Source organism: Myotis myotis, unplaced genomic scaffold (genome assembly GCF_014108235.1).
Source record: "Myotis myotis isolate mMyoMyo1 unplaced genomic scaffold, mMyoMyo1.p scaffold_m19_p_4, whole genome shotgun sequence".
Lineage (NCBI taxonomy): Eukaryota > Metazoa > Chordata > Mammalia > Chiroptera > Vespertilionidae > Myotis > Myotis myotis.
In genome coordinates this window covers 117956038-117976256 of record NW_023416346.1, presented here as the reverse complement: position 1 = coordinate 117976256, position 20219 = coordinate 117956038, and the positions used below count along the sequence as shown (strand labels likewise).

The 20219-nt window shown below is 41.2% G+C and overlaps 1 protein-coding gene across 1 annotated transcript in view; it reads left to right on the top strand.

Annotated features, from left to right (window-relative positions):
• CUNHXorf58 (chromosome unknown CXorf58 homolog) overlaps positions 1-20219 on the top strand; it is a 42408-nt gene that overhangs the window by 5397 nt on the left and 16792 nt on the right. Inside the window, exons 3-6 of the mRNA XM_036305895.1 lie at positions 95-194; positions 3932-4026; positions 4442-4553; positions 13229-13360. Coding sequence (XP_036161788.1) covers positions 95-194; positions 3932-4026; positions 4442-4553; positions 13229-13360 — 439 coding nt within the window. The remainder of the gene's footprint in view (positions 1-94; positions 195-3931; positions 4027-4441; positions 4554-13228; positions 13361-20219) is intronic.

Sequence of the window (20219 nt, the reverse complement as noted above, 5' to 3'; positions counted from 1 at the left end):
GTGCAGGGAAGAGGAAGCATAAATTCAGAGTTCCCCAAGATTTTAGGAAAATGAAAACAACTTCATAAATCTTAACCTCTTTTTTTTCTCTCAGAACTCGTAGAGATATTTCAGCTCTCAAGATACAAAGAGCTTGGCTATCTTATATGGACAGGACAATATTTCAACTCCTAAAGCATACAATTTGTGCAGCAGTATGTATCTTGCTTTCTATTTTCTCTGACAGATTTAATTACTTATCAAGCTAAAGTACCTGTTAAATAAGGATAAAATATGTAACCTTTTTTCTCCTATTTAAATCTAATATTATTGTATAGGGTTCTGGGATTGCTTCTTTGATTAGCCCTAAATGCATATTTCTGGATTTATTTTAACATAGGTTACTATTATTTCTTTTTCTGAAACTCACATGGTATTTTTAAATTCAGTTTATTTGACGATGTGAGACAGTGATCATCCAACAATAAAAATCTCTGAATTAAAAGTGCCCTTTCCACCCTGGCCAGTGTTGCTTAGTAGTTTCAGTGACACCAAGGGTTTCGGGTTTGATTCCCAGTCAAGGGCATGTGCCTGGGTTGCAGGTTAGATCCCCGACCCCAATCCAGGTGCATGTGGGAGGCAACCAATCGATGTGTCTCTCACATTAATCTCTCTCTCTCTCTCTCTTTCTCTCTCTCTCTCTTTCTTTCTCTCTCTCTCCCCTTCCCTCCCTCCCTCCCTCTCATTCTCCCTCTCCCTCTCTTCCTCCCTCCCTCTCTCTCCCCTGCCCCCCTCACTCTCTCTAAATGTCCATGGAAATAATATCCTCAGTGAGAATTAACCACAATAAAAAGAAAAAACATGCTCTTACCTTCCACCTAGCAATTTCACTTCTAGGACTCTCTTCTATAATCTATGTACCATTTCACTGCAGTATTTATTGTTTGTAACAGCAAAGGAAGTAAAACCATGTAATGTTCATCAATTATATGGTTAAGTAAGTGTTGGTGCTTTCATAGTGTTAAACCTAGAAGCCTTGCATATAATTCTGCAGTGGAAAGATAGCTAAGATATTGTGCTAGTGAAAAAGGCAAGTGCAGAACAGTATAAATAATACAGTCCTATAAAATGCATATCCCCCAACCCCTCAAAGAAAAACTCTGTCAACCCTAGCAGAGTATTAGAACTTCTGTCATACAGTACCAAATACTCTAATAGAATCACCCATAATTATAGTAGTCTATTATTAGTAACTAGAGGCCCGATGCACGAAATCTGTGCAAGAGTAGACCTTCCTTCCCCCAGCTGCCGGCATCGGCTTCCCTCTGGCACCTGGGACCCAGGCTTCCCTTTGGCCCCCGGCAGACACCCGGGACCCGGACTTCCCTCCGGCCACCGGCAGGCACCCGGGACCCAGGCTTCCCTCGCAGCTCTGGCTTCGTCCGGAAGGTTGTCTGGAAGGACATCCAGTCTAATTAGCATATTATGCTTTTATTATTGTAGATAGTCATATTAAGGGAATTTTAGCCCCTTTGAAAAAATGATACAGTCTGAGCACTGTGTACACCTCTTCACCATCTGACCCCACAGACCTATTTGTGATGTCAGTGACAGCAAAGTACCTCAGAGAAAACCCACCCAGGTCAACTTGTGACATTGCAGGTTCATTGTCTTCACATATGGAATTTGTATTTAACACATTGTTTGCGGGTAGTTTTTATCGCGCGCTAACAGGTGGCGCGGGCCATTTTTGCTAATTTTTTGCGCAAATGGCAACGTTCAGTAAAATTACGATAACTTTAGTTTACGTATTTATACGTTACCCACATTCTACCACTAGTCTATAAAAAACGTATTAATACGTGTCCCGTGCTCTACTACACTGGTAGAACGTATAAATACGTAAAACGTATAAATACGTTTCCCGCATACAATGTGTTAAGTATGATCATACAGGTTTTGTTATCATTTTAGATTCTTTTAGTGACAGAAAGAATGAAATTCTTTTTTTTATTTTATCCTAATACTTCAAGTTACTACCTTACATTAATACTGCTTTGTCATTTTAAAATCCCTTTGGTATACATTTTTATGTGATTGTCATAGGCATAAATGTTGGACAGGGTCATATGGGAGAAAAGTGGGGACTTTAAAGTCAAACAGATCGAAGTTTGAATCCTGGCTTCCCCACTTACTACCTGTATGCCTTTGGATAAGTTACAGACACTTCCAGAGCCTGCTCATTTATAAAATGGGAATGATAATCCTATCTAATAAAAGACAAAAAGGGTAATTAACTGTACCTCCACTACTCTTCCCATTGGCTAATCAGGGTGATATGCAAATTAACCGCCAACAAAGATGGCAGTTAATTTGCATGCACAGGCTCCAAGCGGTGGAGCAAAGCCAAACAGCCCCAAAGCCGCGGAGCAGCGAGGCCTCACCGTCCCGGGATCAATGGAACCGCGAGTCCTACCGGGACTGGGATCAGCAGAACCACGAGGCCTCCCAGCACCGGTGTCAAGCGGATCTTCGAGGCCTCCCAGCCCCAGGATCAGTGGAGCCGCGAAGCCTCAGGGCCCCGGGATCAGCGGAGCCAGGAGGCCTCCCGGCCCCGGGATCAGTGGAGCTGCGAGGCCTCCCAGCACAGGGATCAGCGGAGCCACAAGGCCTCCTGGCCCCTGCAGCAGCATGATGGTGCGGCGCCACAACCCCCAGATCGGCCCTGCTCTGTTGGTGATGGGGCGGCATCCCAACCCCCTGATCCGCTCTGCTTTGTGCCTGACGGGGTGGTGCCCCAACCCCCTGATCGGCCCTGCTCTGTGCGTGAAAGGGAGCGGCGCCACAACCTCCCCATCGGCCCTGCCTTGAGTGTGACGGGGCGGTGCCCCAACCCCCCAATTGGCCCTACCCTGAGCATCACTGGGGGTGGCATCGCAACCCCCTGATCCGCCCTGCTCTGTGCATGACAGGGGGCGGTGCCCCAACTCCCCAGTCGGCCCTGCTCTGAGCCCGACCAGTGGCTGCACCTAGAGATTGGGCCTGCCCTCTGCCACCCAGTGCCTAAGCCAGCAGGTCGTTATCCCCCGAGGGGTACCAGACTGCGAGAGAGCACAAGTGGGGCTGAGGGACACCCCCTCCCCCGTGCCAGTGCACAAATTTTTGTGCACCGGGCCTCTAGTATTCAAATAATATTGCTGAGTTATAAGGATTAGATGAGGTTATGTGTATAAGGTACCTAACATAGTATGTGGTATATAAAGTGCTTAAAAGCTACAAACAGTACTATGATCATCCTCATTTACAGTGATTCATTTCGTATCATATACTGTGAAGCACCTGCTGTGTTCCAGGCACTATACTAGGTGGTGGGAATACAGTGGTAAAGAAGAAGGACACTGCCCCTACCTTCATTAAGCTTATAGTCTAGCACAGCCGTGGGCAAACTACGGCCCTCGGGCCGGATCCGGCCCGTTTGAAATGAATAAAACTAAAAAAAAAAAGACCGTACCCTTTTATGTAATGATGTTTACTTTGAATTTATATTAGTTCACACAAACACTCCATCCATGCTTTTGTTCCGGCCCTCCGGTCCAGTTTAAGAACCCATTGTGGCCCTCGAGTCAAAAAGTTTGCCCACCCCTGGTCTAGCAGGAGATAAAAAGGAGTTTGTAGTTAATTACAGTAGATTGTGAGAAGTGTTATCATAGGGAAAGAACAGTGCCTGGGATCTTGAGGAGGAACACATACCCAAACTTGGAGGCCAAAAGAGTGAGTAACTGACTCCAAGGCCACACAGGTGATAAGTGGAGAAGCCAACACTAGAACCCAGTTCTTCAGAACTCCCAAGTCTGGTATACCGTTCACTTTATCATGCCGTCTCTGTTATTTTCAGTAAATTGCAACTGGGCAAGGTACCACCTTCCATTTATAGCACCATCATCTATTTCAGGAATATTGTGTGACATATGATATACTGAAGAATGTGAGCCCCATGGAGGCTGAGTTTCTTAAAGATGCTGGCAATAAGTGTAAAGTTAAATTCAGGTAATATTTCTATGCTGATTTATTTCAAGAAGTACTTAGTTAATATGAAGCAATCTTAGATATTTGTTTTCTTAAGTCCTCACAACTTCTCAGTATATTACTGCAAAGTAAATGTGTTTTTATTTACATTTATTATGTAAAGAAACTGAGGCATGACTCTTAGGCCAAAAGTTGCCTTGAGAGTAGTTCGTGTCCCGTGATGTGTCCAGCCTGTCACACATATGAGAATAGAGGTGAGGATACACGCCCCTAGGTGTGGCTCTTTCATCTTCTATAATCCATTTCATTACCAGTTTGTTCTATGCTCTGGTATAGCCTTTATCCTGCATGCAAGAAACTATCTTAAGCACAAGGGGGAGCAGTAACTGAGCCCCAAACCTGATTCCAAATGACACATTTTTCATCTTTATTTCAGATTCAGTGGTGAAAAATTTCCACCTTTTATTGTGTTTAAAATTTTTCTACATACTGGAGGCTATGGTTACAAGTATTTCAGCGGAAAAAATATGTTAAAGCCGTCAAGTAAGGTGATGTTTCACACTGTACATTTCATGTTATTTAGCTTCTTACACATCTTAACATGATAACATAGATATGTAGTATCTGGATTGCATTTAAGTATACAGACTATTATTTCACCATTAAACATCCCAGCAGGCAGTTAGTATTTTCTTAACCATATGTTTCAAAGTGTCTGTTTATTAGCTAAAAAATATTTGGAGTAATTACATATATAAGGCTCTAAAAAATATCCACCATTATTCTTAATATTAAATTTTTGGTTTGTTAAGACAGGGGTAGGAAAAAGTAGGTTAATAATAATAACTATAATAATAATAAAACATTTTAAATATAGTCAATAAATATACATATTTTAAATATAATCAATAAAATATATTTTTATTGATTTCAGGGAGGAAGAGAGAGGGAGTGAGAATCATTGTTCAGCTGCCTCCTGCATACCCCCACTGAGGATCGAGCCCACAACCTGGGCATGTGCCCCTACCGGGAATCAAACTATGACCTCCAGGTTCACAGGTCAACCCTCAACCATTGAGGCACACCAGCATGGCATATTTTTTAAAAGAATACATTTTCTGTTTTGCATACTCACAACTGTAAACCTACTTTTGCCCAACCCTGTAACGGACTAAAGTGGCCTATTGGTCAGTGCTTTAAAATTATGCATAACCTTTGATTCAGTTTTGTCTGAATGGCATTTTATCATTGTTTCTTCAATTCTGGTAGCATCTTTAGAAAAAGCCATGCTGGACTATTGGAAATGAACTTTTAAAATATTTATCCTGTTTTATCTGTGTTCTTTTAAGTTTCATGAATATTCACCAAAATTGTCTGCAGCATAGGAATCACCTGAGGATCTTGTTAAAGATGCAGTTTCTGATTCAGTAGATCTGGGATGGGGTCTGAATCTAACCAGCTCCCATGGATCATACTTTTTTTTTTTTTTTAATCCTTACTTGAGGATATTTTTCCATTGATTTTTTTAGAGTGGAAGAGAGAGGGAAAGACAGAGAGAAACATCGATTAGTTGCCTCCTACACAAGCCCCAACCAGGGCCTGGGCCAGGGAGGAGCCTGCAACCAAGGTATGTGCCCTTGACTGGAATTGAACCCAAGACCCTTTGGTCTGCAGACCAGTGTTCTATCCACTGAGCCAAACCAACTAGGGCCCATGGACCACACTTTTAATAGCAAGGATCTACAACACAGGTTTTATTCTGTTGACCCTTATATATGACTGTAATTGAGTAAAAAAATATATTTATATGCATTGTCACATTTAGCCTTTTTTTGTTGTTGTTCTTAATCCTCACCCGAGGATATTTTTTCCCCCATTGATTTTAGAGAGAATGGAAGGGAGGAGGAGAGACAGAGAGAGAGAAACATCAATGTGAGAGAGACACATGGATTGGTTGCCTCCCGCCAGGGATCGAACCTGCAACGAAGGTACTTGCCCTTAACCTGAATCCAACCCGACGCTCTAACCACTAAGAAAAACCAGCTAGGACTCATATTTAGCCTTTTATAAACCATAAAAGGTTCTTTTCCTGTCGCCTTCTGGAAATATTTTACATGAAAAGTATGGGCCATCTGAAGTAATCAGTAATGGCATGAACACAGGATAGAAGACCACGCAGCCTAGCAGTTTCTGATCAGCTCCAACATGTGTAACACTTCTCCAAAGAATATTAGAAAAGGAAAAGAGACTGCTTTTCTCTGTTCTCAGGCAATATCGGAAAAAATTTAACGCTGTTTCAGAAATGTATCAACTGGATTATGTGTTTTCATATGGAATATAGTGTTTCAGAAACATTAATATTTTTCATGTATATAGGAGGACTTCAAATACAAAAGTAGATATTTACTTTATGTTCATACCACATTAATCTACAGAATAAGCTTAGAGTTGGCCCTAGAAAATAGCATCAGTTGCTGCTTTCCTGAGGTTACATAATGGGGCCTTTCCAGGAACTGCAATTCTCCTGGGTCAGCTCCTAGAGGCCCATACTGTCCCCAGGCTGGAGCAAATGAGAACCTTGGACGCTGTGACTGGAAAGCACTGTGTGTATATTAAAACTTGTAAAATGCTGTATAATAACTTCAGTTTTTATTTAAATTACAAAGTAACTGTTTTTAAAAAGGAAATAGGACAGAGAGGGTTTTTTTTAAAAAAAAAAAAAAAAAAGGAAAATATGCCTTTATGGCTTTCTTCTCTGTGCTGCAACTTTCACTCGCCTGGGGTGATTAATGTTAACAGTTTGCTTTGTATCCTTCATGTTTTTCTTTCTTTTTTTTCTTTTAATCTTTATTGTTGAAAGTATTACAGAGGTCCTCCTTTTTCCCCCTTTAACCTCTTCTAGCCTGCTCCCATCACCCCTTCATGTTTTTCCCATGAAAATACACACACAGATATATTTTTAATTGTTTTTGTTCTTATTGTAAAAATGCAATCATATCATTCAGCTTGAGTTCTTCACTAAATAGTATACGGGTTTTAAATGATGAGGACATACCCAGTTTGGAGAGCAGTTTAGGGTTCCTGTTTCCCTTCAGTTCAGCTTCAAAACAAACTGGTAACTCTTGGATTAATGGTTGATAGAAGTAGAATTTTTCTCACTATAAGTTTACTTAACTCCTTTGCTCTTTGAATGTAGAAATTATGTCTTCAGCAGACTAATCCAACTTGCTAAGTTTTAGTCCACTCAGATGTTTAATCTAAGTTCACTTACGAAGGAGGGGTGCTTCACAGGATATTGTTCTAGCTTTTCTCTTGTTTTTATTGCCATTTCTAATTTCATTTCCTTATTTTCCAAAGGCATCTTTCATGTGTTCACCAAAAAAAAAAAAAAAAAAAAAAAAGCAAAAACAAGTGAAAGGATATAGAGTAGCCTAACAAACTTTGGAGAAGAAGAAGAAAGTTAGAAAATTTATACTACCTGATTTCAAGACTTAAAAAGCCACAGTAATCCCCGCAGTGTAGTGATAACATATAGACATGTAGATCAATGAGAGCGAATAGAGTATTCAGAAATAGACCTACACATAGATGATGAATTGATTTTCATCAAAGGTGCCAAGACAGTTCAAATGATATGAGAACAATTGTATAGTCGTGTGTAGAAAAAAGAGATCTTATTTCAGTTACCTACTTCGATGATCTATTTTCAGAGCAATACTTATTTACAGAGGGTTGTCACTGTGGTTAGTCCACCAACTATATTTAGAATATTCTAAAGCCTTGCGACTTACTCAAAGTGTGGCCTGCTGACCTACAACACGGTTCAATTCCCCATTAGGGCACATGCCCGGGTTGCAGGCTCTATCCTCAGTGAGGGTGTGTGCAGGAAGCAGCCAACAGTTTTCTCTCTTGTCGATGTTTCTCTTTATCCCTCTCCCTTTCTCTCTCTAAAATCAATAAAAAATATTTTTTTTAAATGCATAATCCCTAGCCATGGCCAGTGTGCTCAGTGGTTAAAGCGTCAGCCCACACACCAAAGGGTTGTGATTTTGATTCCCAGTCAAGGGCATGTACCAGGGTTGCAGGTTCAATCCCACGCCCTGGTTAGGGCACATGTGGGAAACAATCAATCGATGTTTCTCCCTCCTTCCCTCTCTCCCTCTCTCCCTCTCTCCCCATCTCACCCCTTTCTACCTCTCCTCCACTCTGTAAAAATCAATGGAAAAAATATCCTCAGGTGAGAATTGACCAAAAAACACATACTCTCAGTCCCTACCCAAGACCCACTGAATCAGCATCTGCCTTTAACAAGATGCCCAAGTGACCCTGGGCACAATATATTTTCATGAGCACTGTCCTAAATGTGCCCTCCACCATGGTCTGGAACCCCTCTGGGTAACTGACAGCTCTTAAATATTAACATTCAGTAACTATTATTTTAAATTGAAGATCCCATTCTTTTTGAGGATTGTTTATTTATGTAAAAAAGAAAAACATTAATATTAATAATAGCTACCCCTATTGAACAGTATCAAGTATGATGTGTAACATTTTATGTGCATTATTATTTAATTCTCACAAACTCTAGAATGTAGATTCTGTTATCTTCATTTTAAAGAGACTAAGTAACTTAAGGTTTCATAACTAGAAAGTGAAGGAACTGACATCAAAACCCAGTGAGCCTGCCCAGCCAGTGTGCTCAGTGGTTGAGCATTGACTTATGAACCAGGAGGTCACGGTTCAATTCCCGGTCAGGGCACATGCCTAGGTTACAGGCTTGATCCCCAGTGTGGGGTGTGCAAGAGGCAGCCGGTCAATGATTCTCTCTCATCATTGATGTTTCTAGCTCTCTCTCCCTCTCCCTTCCTCTCTAAAATAAAAAAATATATATTAAAAAAACAAAACAGTGAGCCTGACTTCATAGTTCATGCACTTAACCACTCCTTAGTCAGCAACCCCACTAAATACGTTCTCTTATATGACCACTGATAACATGTTATTCCCTTTTTGCCTATGAGGAAGCTGAAACTTAGAGAGGCTTGTCAGGGGCAGAACTGAGACTTGAACACTTCTCTGCGTACTGTGCACATTTTGAGGCCGTTATGGTGGTTTTATTAATTCAGAGCCTGTATCTAATTGAACTGTTTCAAACCAATAAACTGTCCCCATGCAGAGATACTAGTTATTACCACCTTCATGAATAAGAATTTCCAGCCAGGCAGGGAAGAGACTTGAGATGTTACAGTAACTTGATAGCCCAAGTATGGATCTAGGCCAGCAAGTAGCCACAGGGAGGGGGGGGCTTCTAGGCCACATTGATGCGGGGTATCAGGGGAGGTGTCAAATTTAGAGATGCCCCCCTCTGACCCTTTGAGTCACCCACTAAGAATGGAACCTGCCTCTTGAATCTTAGTCTGATTGGCGGCTATCCTGGAATCCTTGCCTAGTTTTTTGTTTTATTTTGTGTTGTTTTTTTATTAATCCTCACCAGAGGATGTTTTCCCGTTGATTTTTAGAGAGTGTGGAAAGAAGGGGGCGAGACAGAGAGAGAGAAACATTGATGTGTCTCTCAATTGGTTGCCTCCCACACACATCCCAACCAGGGCTGTGGATTGAGCCTGCAACCAAGGTACGTGCTCTTGACCGGAATGGAATCCAGGACCCTTCAGTCCAAGGCCGATACTCTATCCACTGAGCAAAACCGGCCAGGGCTAGGAGTTATTTTTATTTTTATATATATATATATATATATATATATATATATATATATATATAATTAATATATATATACACACACACGTGCACATATATATATACACACACATATATATTATTGATTTCAGAGAGAGAGAGATAGAAACATCAATGATGAGAGAGAATCATTGATCGGCTGCCTCCTGCACACCCCCAATTGGGGATCAAGCTAGAGCATTGCCTAGTTTTTACCCTTCCCTTTTGGGGCTGGGCTCTGCTTTCCCATCTCTTTCAATGAAGGACTTTCCTGAATCTGGCCATACACGACAGAGGTATGAGAAAGAACATCTTGGCCACAGGAGGGCAAACTTTTTCAAATCCCTGTCACAAGTAGGCAGCAGGCCTGCCATGTGCTGCCAGGCATAGAGAGTTTTGACTGAGAGACGGGGATGGGCCTCACACAGCTGAGGCCCTGTACAAATAAAGACACCAGGGCTTGGAGAGATTGGTGGTGGTGGCAGAGTGGAGTAGAGTAGGGAGGAAATAACAAGTGCCTTTTTAAGTAACTTGTTCTAAAGTAAAATATAATTATATCTAAAGAAATGCTCAAAGCAGAAGTTAAGTGGTTTTTCAGACCTGTTCAGTGTATATCTATTTGCTTTTACCTTTAGAGTCACTGTGGGAATGGTTAATTAGGACCCTCATAAAATTAATTGCAAGAAAGCATAGTGGATGCCCTAACTGGTTTGGCTCAGTGGATAGAGCGTTGGCCTATGGACTCAAGGGTCCCAGGTTTGATTCCAGTCAAGGGCATATACCTTGGTTGTGGGCACATCCCCAGTGGAGAGTGTGCAGGAGGCAGCTGATCGATGTTTCTCTCTCATTGATGTTTCTAACTCTCTATCCCTATCCCTTCCTCTCTGTAAAAAAATCAATAAAAATATATTTTAAAAAAAGCATAATGGAGTTACGTGCCAATACTGCCTTTTGTTTAGATGCATAGTGTAGAAAGAAACGAATGAAATGGAAAACCAAAATGATCTGCCCAAAGGAAATTTCCATCACATTTTTAGTAAACTATTTCTGTCCCTTTAATTTACTGCCTTAGGAATAAAACTACAACCATTTGAATACAGGGTGGGGCAAAACTAGGTTTATATTTGTTCATATGGGAAATAATACAATAATAAATAATAATACAAGAATAAACTGTGTTTTGTATACTCACAACTATACACCTACTTTTGCCTCAGTGTGTATTTTCTTTTTTAAAAAATATTTTTTTGATTTCCCAGGGGAAGGGAGAAGGGGAGAGAGAGAGAAACATCAATGATGAGAGAGAATCATTGATTGGCTGCCTCCTGCACGCCCCCCACTGGGGATCAAGCCCACACCCCAGGCATGTGCCCTTGACCAGAATCGAACCTGGGACCCTTTGGTCTGCAGGCCGACGCTCTATCCACTGAGCCAAACCAGCTAGGGCTATTTTCTTTTTAAAAATAGATTATGTTTTTATTGATTTCAGAGAGGAAGGAAGAAGGAAAGAGAGACAGAAACATCAAGGATGAGACAGAGTCCTTGATTGGCTGCCTCCTGCATGCCCCACACTGACGATCAAGACCGCAACCCAGGCATATACCCTGACCGGGAATTGAACTGTGACCTCCTGGTTCACAGGTCGATGCTCAACCACTGAGCCACACCAGCCGGGCCACCATGTATTTTCTTTTATTTTTCATATGTATCTGTGTCCTAAGCTTAGAAACTTAAAAAATTAAACAGGAATATTCTAGATAACAGAAGTGAGAATTGAAATAGAAAATCATCAAGGCTCGCTGTTGTATTGTGTGGTAAGTAAAAAGAACAGATTCTGAGTCAACCCTATCTCAGTGACTCCTCTGTGGCCTTACATCAGCATTATATAACACAGGGTTCCCATACTTTCACTAGCGTCACATTCTGAGATACAAAGGAAAAGTGAGACTGATCTGAAATCAAAAGATATTTAAATCTTCATCTTCGCTAGTCTCCCTTCACATAAGCATATCCTTTGTGGCCAGAAGCACAGATGCATAGTACAAATATGTGTTAGAAGAAGCAGTGCATACTATGGGGAGTGGGAAAGAGGGTGGGGCGTACTTAAAGCTCTACTCACAGTCTATGTATAGCTCTTGGAACAAGGAGAAATGTGCATGGAAGAGTTTGGTACCGATAGGGCCAGACAGGATTTGAGCGTCAGTATTTTCTATGATTTTTCTGTCTTTGCCCTTTCGGGTACTTTCCTTGAGCAGCAAATGTAAAAAACCCTTTGTTTGCCAATCTTTGGCTACTGAGAATGAAGTCTGAAGGAGAAAGAGGTCTGAGCAATCTAAAACGTACATGTTGCCATTTGGGGACTATATATTAACTAACACATAAAGATAGTTGGTCTATGCCCTATCCGGTTTGGCTCAGAGGATGGAGTGTCAGCCTGCGGACTGAAGGGTCCCAGGTTAGATTCCGGTCAAGGGCATGTACCTTGGTTGCCAGCACATACCCAGTGGGAGGTGTACGGGAGGCGGGTGATTAATGTTTCTCTCTCATCGATGTTTCTGACTCTCTATCCCTCTCCCTTCCTCTCTGTAAAAAATCAATAAAATATATTTTTGAAAAAAGAAAAGATAGTTGGCCGAGTGATACCTTTTCTTGCAGATCAAATAAATTTTTTCTGCATGGACAGCATGAATGGTGTTATAGGTTTGTTTTGTTTTGTTTTAAGGGAAAGGAATGTTTTTTAAGGGGTAAAAGACATCTTTTAAAAACTGGTCCTTGCCCTGGCCAGGTGGCTCAGTTGGTTGGAGCATCATCCTGTAAACCAAAATGGTTGCAGGTTTGATTCCCAGTCAGGGCACATACCTAGGTTGTGGGTTCGATCCCAAGTTGGGGCACATAATAGATGTGTCTCATCAATGTTTCTCTCTCTCCGTTCTTCTCTCTCTAAAATCATATCCTCAGATGAGAATTTTTTTAAAAAAAATTAAAAACTGGTTCTCCGAGGACTGTAGACTCAGCTCCTCTAGCTGCATTTTATTTTTTTTATTATTTTTTTAAATGTATTTTATTGATTTTTTACAGAGAGGAAGGGAGAGGGATAGAGAGTTAGAAACATCGATGAGAGAGAAACATCGATCAGCTGCCTCCTGCACACTCCCCACTGGGGATGTGCCCGCAACCAAGGTACATGCCCTTGACCGGAATCGAACCTGGGACCCTTGAGTCCGCAGGCTGACGCTCTATCCGCTGAGCCAAACCGGTTAGGGCTCTAGCTGCATTTTAAAACTACGTAGATATGGTTATAGGAACAAATTTTAGGTAGTTTTTAAAATCCCTATATAATATTTTCTTTAAAAATACTATCCTTTTATTGAATACAAGCTGTTGGAAGAAAAGAACAATATTTTATGTATTTGTCAGAAAAATACATAAAGTATGTGCTGATTATTATTGCTATTATACTATTTTAAAAGTCTGTGCTCTGTTCTTTTTATAGGCGTCATATGATGCTTACAAAATTATGGGGAGGAAGAAGTTTCTTGAACTAATTTTAGAAGATGAATATCTTTTCCAGAAGTTCAAAATAACTGATGAAATAGATATTATCACCGTGCAAGATTACGTGACAGTAAGGAATTTAGATTTAGATATTGAAACCAAACAACAACAAAAAGCCTTCTTACCCTATCTTCCAAGAATCATACTTTTTTTTTTTTCATGGTAAAATACACACAATGTAGCCTTGCCTGATGTAGTTCAGTAGGTTGGGCAGCATCTCATGCTGGCTCAACTCCTGGTCAGGACACATGCTGGGGTTGCGGGCTCGATCCCTGGTATGGGGTGTGCAGGAGGCAGCTAATCGATGTTACGCTCTCACATCGATGTTTCTCTCTCTCCTGCTCCCTTCCCTCTCTCTAAAATAAATCAATAAAAATATTATTTAAAAACACACACAATACAAAATGTTCCATTTTTATTTTTTTTAAATATATTTTATTGATTCTTTACAGAGAGGAAGGGAGAGGGATAGAGAGTTAGAAACATCGATGAGAGAGAAACATCGATCAGCTGCCTCCTCCACATCTCCTACTGGGGATGTGCCCGCAACCCAGGTACATGCCCTTGACCGGAATCGAACCTGGGACCCTTCAGTCCGCAGGCCGACGCTCTATCCACTGAGCCAAACCGGTTTCGGCTAAAATGTTCCATTTTTAAAGTGAACAATTCAGTGGCATTAAGTACGTTCACAGTGTTGTGCAAACTTCACCACCATCTAGTACCAGAACCTTTTGGCACCCCAAAAGGAAACCTCACATCCATTAAGCAGTCACTCCTGATTCCTCTATCACTACAGCCCTAATCAACCACTGATATACCTTCTGTCTCTCTGAATTTGCCTATTCTGGATATTTCATACTAATACAGTCATATAATGTATGGCTTTTTGTGTCTGAGGAGTGATACCTAAGGAATGTGGGGTTTCTCTTTGGTGTGGTGGAAATGTTTTGGAATTAGATAGTGGTGATATATGGTGTGAATTTACTAAAAACCACTGACGTGTACACTATAAAATGGTTAAAATGGTGAATTTTATATAAATGTTATCTCAATTAAAAATCAAAAATAAATACATGGTGCTAAGAGAGTGCATGGGGATTTGACCTAATAAGGAAGGATTCTTTTTATTGTTGGGATGCTTTCTACTACAAGTAACAGAATATTTCCAGCCACAAGAGACTTAGACGGAAAGGACATTTATTGTCTCATGCAAGAAGTTCCCAGATCGGAGGGTCCTGGACTAGCTAATGTGGCAGCTCAAGAACATTAATGTTCTGAGTCAGCTTCTCTACAGTTCTCTTGGCTTAACTATCACATTCTCAACTACAATCAGAAGTGGGGAGAAGGAGACTCCATCAGTCTTTTTATCTCAGAAAGAAAACTCCCAGAAGACCCCAACAGACCCCCTCAGGCCCCATTGGTCAGAACCAGATCGCATGTTCCCCCCTAAACCAAACACTGGTTTGTGTGCTGGGGCTCTCCTTCCCAGAGTATATTGCTGGACCATACCTGAAAAAAAAAAAATCAGGGCTCCAGGAGCAAGGGAGAAGTGGGAAGTGGTTGAAGGGTAGGCAATCAACAATGTGTCACAGCTTCAGTCTGGGGCTGAGCAGGTGGCATACCCAAGGCAAAGGCTCTGTGGCAGGAGGAGCTGTGGGGCCTGGAAGCAGGTCTGTGGGACTGGAGGAGAGAGAGCAGAGTGTGGTGGTATGTAGTCAGGCTGGAGGGCCACTAAGATCATCATACAGGGCTTTCAACCATAGTAAGGTGTTTGTTTTTTTCTCTCGTTTTTTTTTATTGATTTTTTACAGAGAGGAAGGGAGAGAGATAGAGAGTTAGAAACATCGATGAGAGAGAAACATCGATCAGCCGCCTCCTGCACATCTCCCACTGGGGATGTGCCCGCAACCCAGGTACATGCCCTTGACCGGAATCGAACCTAGGACCTTTCAGTCCGCAGGCCGACGCTCTATCCACTGAGCCAAACCGGTTTCGGCTGTTTTTGTTTTTTTTATTTGGAGGAGGTATTTCTTGATTCTGTGTACAATGAGAAGCTGGTACAGTGTTTCAAGAAATGAGGTGATGAAAGTTTATAATGGCAGAGCTGCCTCAAACAGATTGTCAAACTGCAGCGGGAAGGCCGGGGAGGGTTGGGGGACAGGAGGTAGGGGGGTAAGAGATCAACCAAAGGACTTGTATGCATGCATATAAGCATAACCAATGGACATAAGACATTGGGGGATAGGGGAGGCCAGGGGACTGTCTAGGGCGGGGGGGGGGCGGGAAATGGACACATATGTAATACCCTTTGTATTACTTTAAGCAATAATAAAAAAAAAAGAAGAAGAAATGAGGTGATGAATCCAATGAGCGAGGAGATCCATGTGGCTGCAATGTAGAATATAGAATAGAGTACAGTAACAGCCTTCTAGTTTGGAGGTTTCTGCAGTATTTTAGGAGAGATGGTGGTATATTGGTTTAGGGCAGTGAGGCTGGAGATGCAAGAGATAATCTATATAATAAAAGCCTAAGCGACTGTTACAGCTGAAAGACCAGAACAACTGGACACTATAATGTGCACTGACTACCAGGGGGCAGATGCTTAATGCTGGAGCTGCCCCCTGGTGGTCAGTGTGCTCCCACAGGGGGAGCGCTGCTCAGCCAGAAACCAGGCTCACAGCTGGCAAGCGCAGCAGCGGTGACAGGAGCCTCTCCTCACCTTGCTGCAGCGCTAAGGAGTAGCAAGCTGAGCGGTAAGGAGCAGCGAGCAGGCACATGGACATCCCCCAAGGGGTCCCAGACTGCAAGAGGGAACAAGCCAGGCTGAAGGGATCCCCCCCCCTCCCCAGTGCACAAATTTCGTGCACCAGGCCTCTAGTTAGGGAATAAAAGCAGTGGGCCTTGCCCTAGGTGGTTTGGATCAGTGGATAGAGAGTGAGCCTGAGGACTGAAGGGTCCTGGGTTCAATTCTGTGAGGGCATGCAGGAGGCAGCCAATCAAAGATTCTCTGTCATCATTGATGTTTCTATTGCTCCCTCTCCCTTCCTCTCTGAAATCAATAAAAAAATCTATTTTTTTAAAAAAAAGCAGTTAGCCTTGGTGACAGGATGGTAAATTAAAGAAAGGTGTCCTAGCCTTCCTTAATATGGTTCCTAGTCTTCTGGTTTGTGTAGCTAATAGGACAGCAGTGCTGAATCAGGGAACTTACACTAGATACCTAAATAATAATAATAGCAAATGCCGATGTACAGTCATGCACCACTTAACGATAGGGATACATTCTGAGAAATGCATCATTAGGGATTTTAGCATTGTGTGAACATCATAGATTGCACTTATGCAAGTCTAGATGGTATAGCTTGCTACTATAATTGTATGTGCTGTACTTTTTTGTACAGTAGGTTTGTTTACAGCAGCACCACCACAAACATGTGAGTAGTACATTATGATGTCCCTAGGTGAAAGGAATTTTTCAGCTTCATTATAATCTTATGGGACCACCATCATCTATGTGGTCTGTCATTGACCACAACATCATTATGCAGCACATAACTGTAATACCAACTCCTTTTATTCTCATAACAACCCTAAGAGATAGGTATTATTATTACCCTGTTTCACACATTCTAAAGACTAAGGGATCTCAAAATTCTAGCTCATAATAATAACACATGGCCTTCACTATTTACTCAGTTGCTTCAATGTGAAACTTGAAATTAATATAGCGCCTTAGAGACTCCCAGTTCTGTTTTCTTACTTTCACAGCCTTAACCTAGAAGATTAGGCATTGGACCAGGAAATAACTAGAGCTTGGGGGTGCCAACTATCTTTGCTAAGGACATGGGTCTCATACTTGCAGATCGTGGCTATGCCAAGGACTGGTGTCATAGAAAAAAGTTCCCAGATTGACATATTGGAAGAGAGAGAGATGGTGATTCCTGATATTTATTGAGCACTTTATGGACACAGCACAGACTTCAGCTATTTATATGCCTCTTATATCCTTTAATCTTCACGTTCATAAATTATGTGACCCTTTAACAGATGAGAAAAAATTAAGTTTAATGAGATTTTTTAAAAACTGGCCCAAGGTCACATAGCTAATAAGTGCAGAGCAGATTATTGACAGTGCTGAGATGTTTACCCATTTTACTACTCCACTCTTGGGAAATAAAATATACAGGCAGTCCTCACTGTACCAGTATAGTGTTTTATTTCATTGTAAAGTGTTTTATTTCTTTGTAAAAAAAAAATTAAACTATTGAAAACCACTGACTTATACACCTTAAATAGGTGAATTGGCTCTAGCTGGCTTGGCTCAGTGGATAGTGCGTCAGCCTGTGGACTGGTCAAGGGCACATGCCTGGGTTGCAGGCTTGATCCCAGTAGGGGGCATGCAGAAGGCAGCTGATCAATGATCCTCTCTCATCTTTGATGTTTTTATCTCTCTCTCTCCCTCTCCCTTCCTCTCTGAAATCAGTAAAAATATATATATTTAAAAATAAACAAATAAATGAATTGTATGGGATGTGAATCTCAATAAAGCTACTAAAAAACAGTTTATCTAGAGTAGTTTAAAGGGCTTGCCTTCTTGTTCTTATGCAACTTACAATGCATCTTCTCTATGCCTTGGTAAATTGTCATACTTTTAAGTTTGGATTACCCACCAACATTTTATCCTTTGGACATTAATTTTTTTTAATTGATGAGAGAGAGAGAGAGAAAGAGAGAGAATGAATATCGATTTGTCGGTCCACTTATGTATGCATTCTTTGGTTGCTTCTTGTGTGTGCCCTAACCTGGGATTGAGTTCACAACCTTAGTGTTTGCAACTGAGCTACCTGGCTAGGGCTTATCCTTTGGACGTTAAATGTTGTGTATATCTCAGAGTTCCTTTACTGTGAAGTGTCTTTTTTTGTCAGGGTCACTTCCTCTGGGACAGCTTCATCCCTTTTGTTACAGCCTCTTTCCTCACTTATGCTGATAAGTTCACTTTCGCCAGGTTCCTCTAGCTGCCTATGTGCAGTCTCTTGAATGATGGCTGCATCAACATCCCCACAGTCACCTATTTCTTCTAAAAGTCCATTTACATGGGATTTGAGTTTCACTTACAGCATTATCACTTTTTGTTACTTTTTTGGCCTATTCCCTCTTTTGATTTTTTTGTTGTTACTAGGGGACAAAGAGGCAACACAACTATTTACTTTGCTGTCTGTGTGTGAATTAAATAACAGACCCACAGTGACCAATCATTGACACACTTTGAAAGAAGTGACATGATTTGTCATAATCACCATACACATCTGTTATTTATGCAGTGATCTATGGACTGAAGGGCTAGCAGCAGAGTTTGTACTTTATGCAATTACTCAATTATACTGTGGTAACTGAAATTTGAATCATGTGTTGGAGGACTGGGCTTATTCAACTAAATAGTGCTAATTAAAACTCATGGATGCCTAAATAATACAAAGGGAGAGTGGCCTGTATGTGTGAGAGTGTTTGTGAGTGTTTGTGTGTGTATATACCTTAACTGTCTTGCTGTTAGTCCATTTCCTAGCATCATAGATCGTCCTTCCCTATTCCTGTCTCTTAAATGAGCATTTATAAGGTTGAACTGATTATATATATTTGTACTTTTAAAATTCCTAATTTTATATTTTAAAAAGAAAAGTGGGATTTCTATAAATACTTCAAATGAAAATAGTGAAATTTGCCATTTAGCACCAAATACGAACTCATTATTTCTAAAAAGCTTTATGCAAATGTCATCTCAACCCAAGCATGTCATGAAGGAGCACTACCAGGTATACAGATCACATAGCTATTATCAAATGTTAGGTTCATCCTGAGTCTAATTTAGATGTATTATATTTTTTAAATTAAATCTTTATTGTTGAAAATATTGCATAGGTCCCCTTTCTCCCCACCTTGACTCCTTCTAGCCCATCCCCACCCCCAACCCCAGGCCTTCACCACCCTTTTGTCTGTGTCCATGGCTTATGCATATATGCATACAAGTGCTTTGGTTGATTTTTTTCCAGCCCATACTTCCCCCTACCCCCACCTACCCTCTGAAATTCAATAATCTGTTCCATGTTTCTATGTCTCTGGATCTATTTTGTTCATTAGATTCCACATATGAGTGAGATCATGTGATACTTGTCTTTCTCTGACTGGCTTATTTCGCTTACCATAATACTCTTCAGGTCCCTCCATGCTGTCTTAAAGGGTAAGAGGTCCCTCTGTTTTACTGCTGTATAGTATAACATGGTGTAAATGTACCACAGCTTTTTTATCCACTCATCTGATGGGCACTTGGGCTGTTTCCAGATCTTAGCTATTGTAAATTGTGCTGCTATGAACATAGGGGTGCATACATTCTTTCTGATTGGTGTTTCGGGTTTCTTAGGATATATTCCTAGAAGTGGGATCACTGGGTCAAATGGCAGTTCCATATTTAATTTTTTAAAATTCTATTTTTCGTTAATCCTCACCCAAAGATATTTTTCCATTGATTTTTAGAGAGAGTGGAAGGGAGGAGGAGCGACAGAGAAAGAGAAACATTGATGTGAGACACATTGATTGGTTGCTTCCTGCCAGGGCCCCGACCAGAGCCTACAACCAAGGTGCGTGCCCTTGACCAGAATCAAACCCAAGACCCTTCAGTCACAGACCAACGATCTATCTACTGTGCCAAACCAGTTAGAATCATATTTAGTTTTTTGAGGAAACTCCATACTGTTTTCCATAATGGCTGCACCAGTCTGCATTCCCACTAGCAGTGAACTAGGGTTTGCTTTTCTCCACATCCTCACCAGCACTAGTCATTTGTTGATTTGCTGATGGTAGTAATTTTGACAGGTCTGAGGTGGTACCTCATTGTCATTTTAATTTGCATCACTCTGTTGATCAGTGACTTTGAGCAC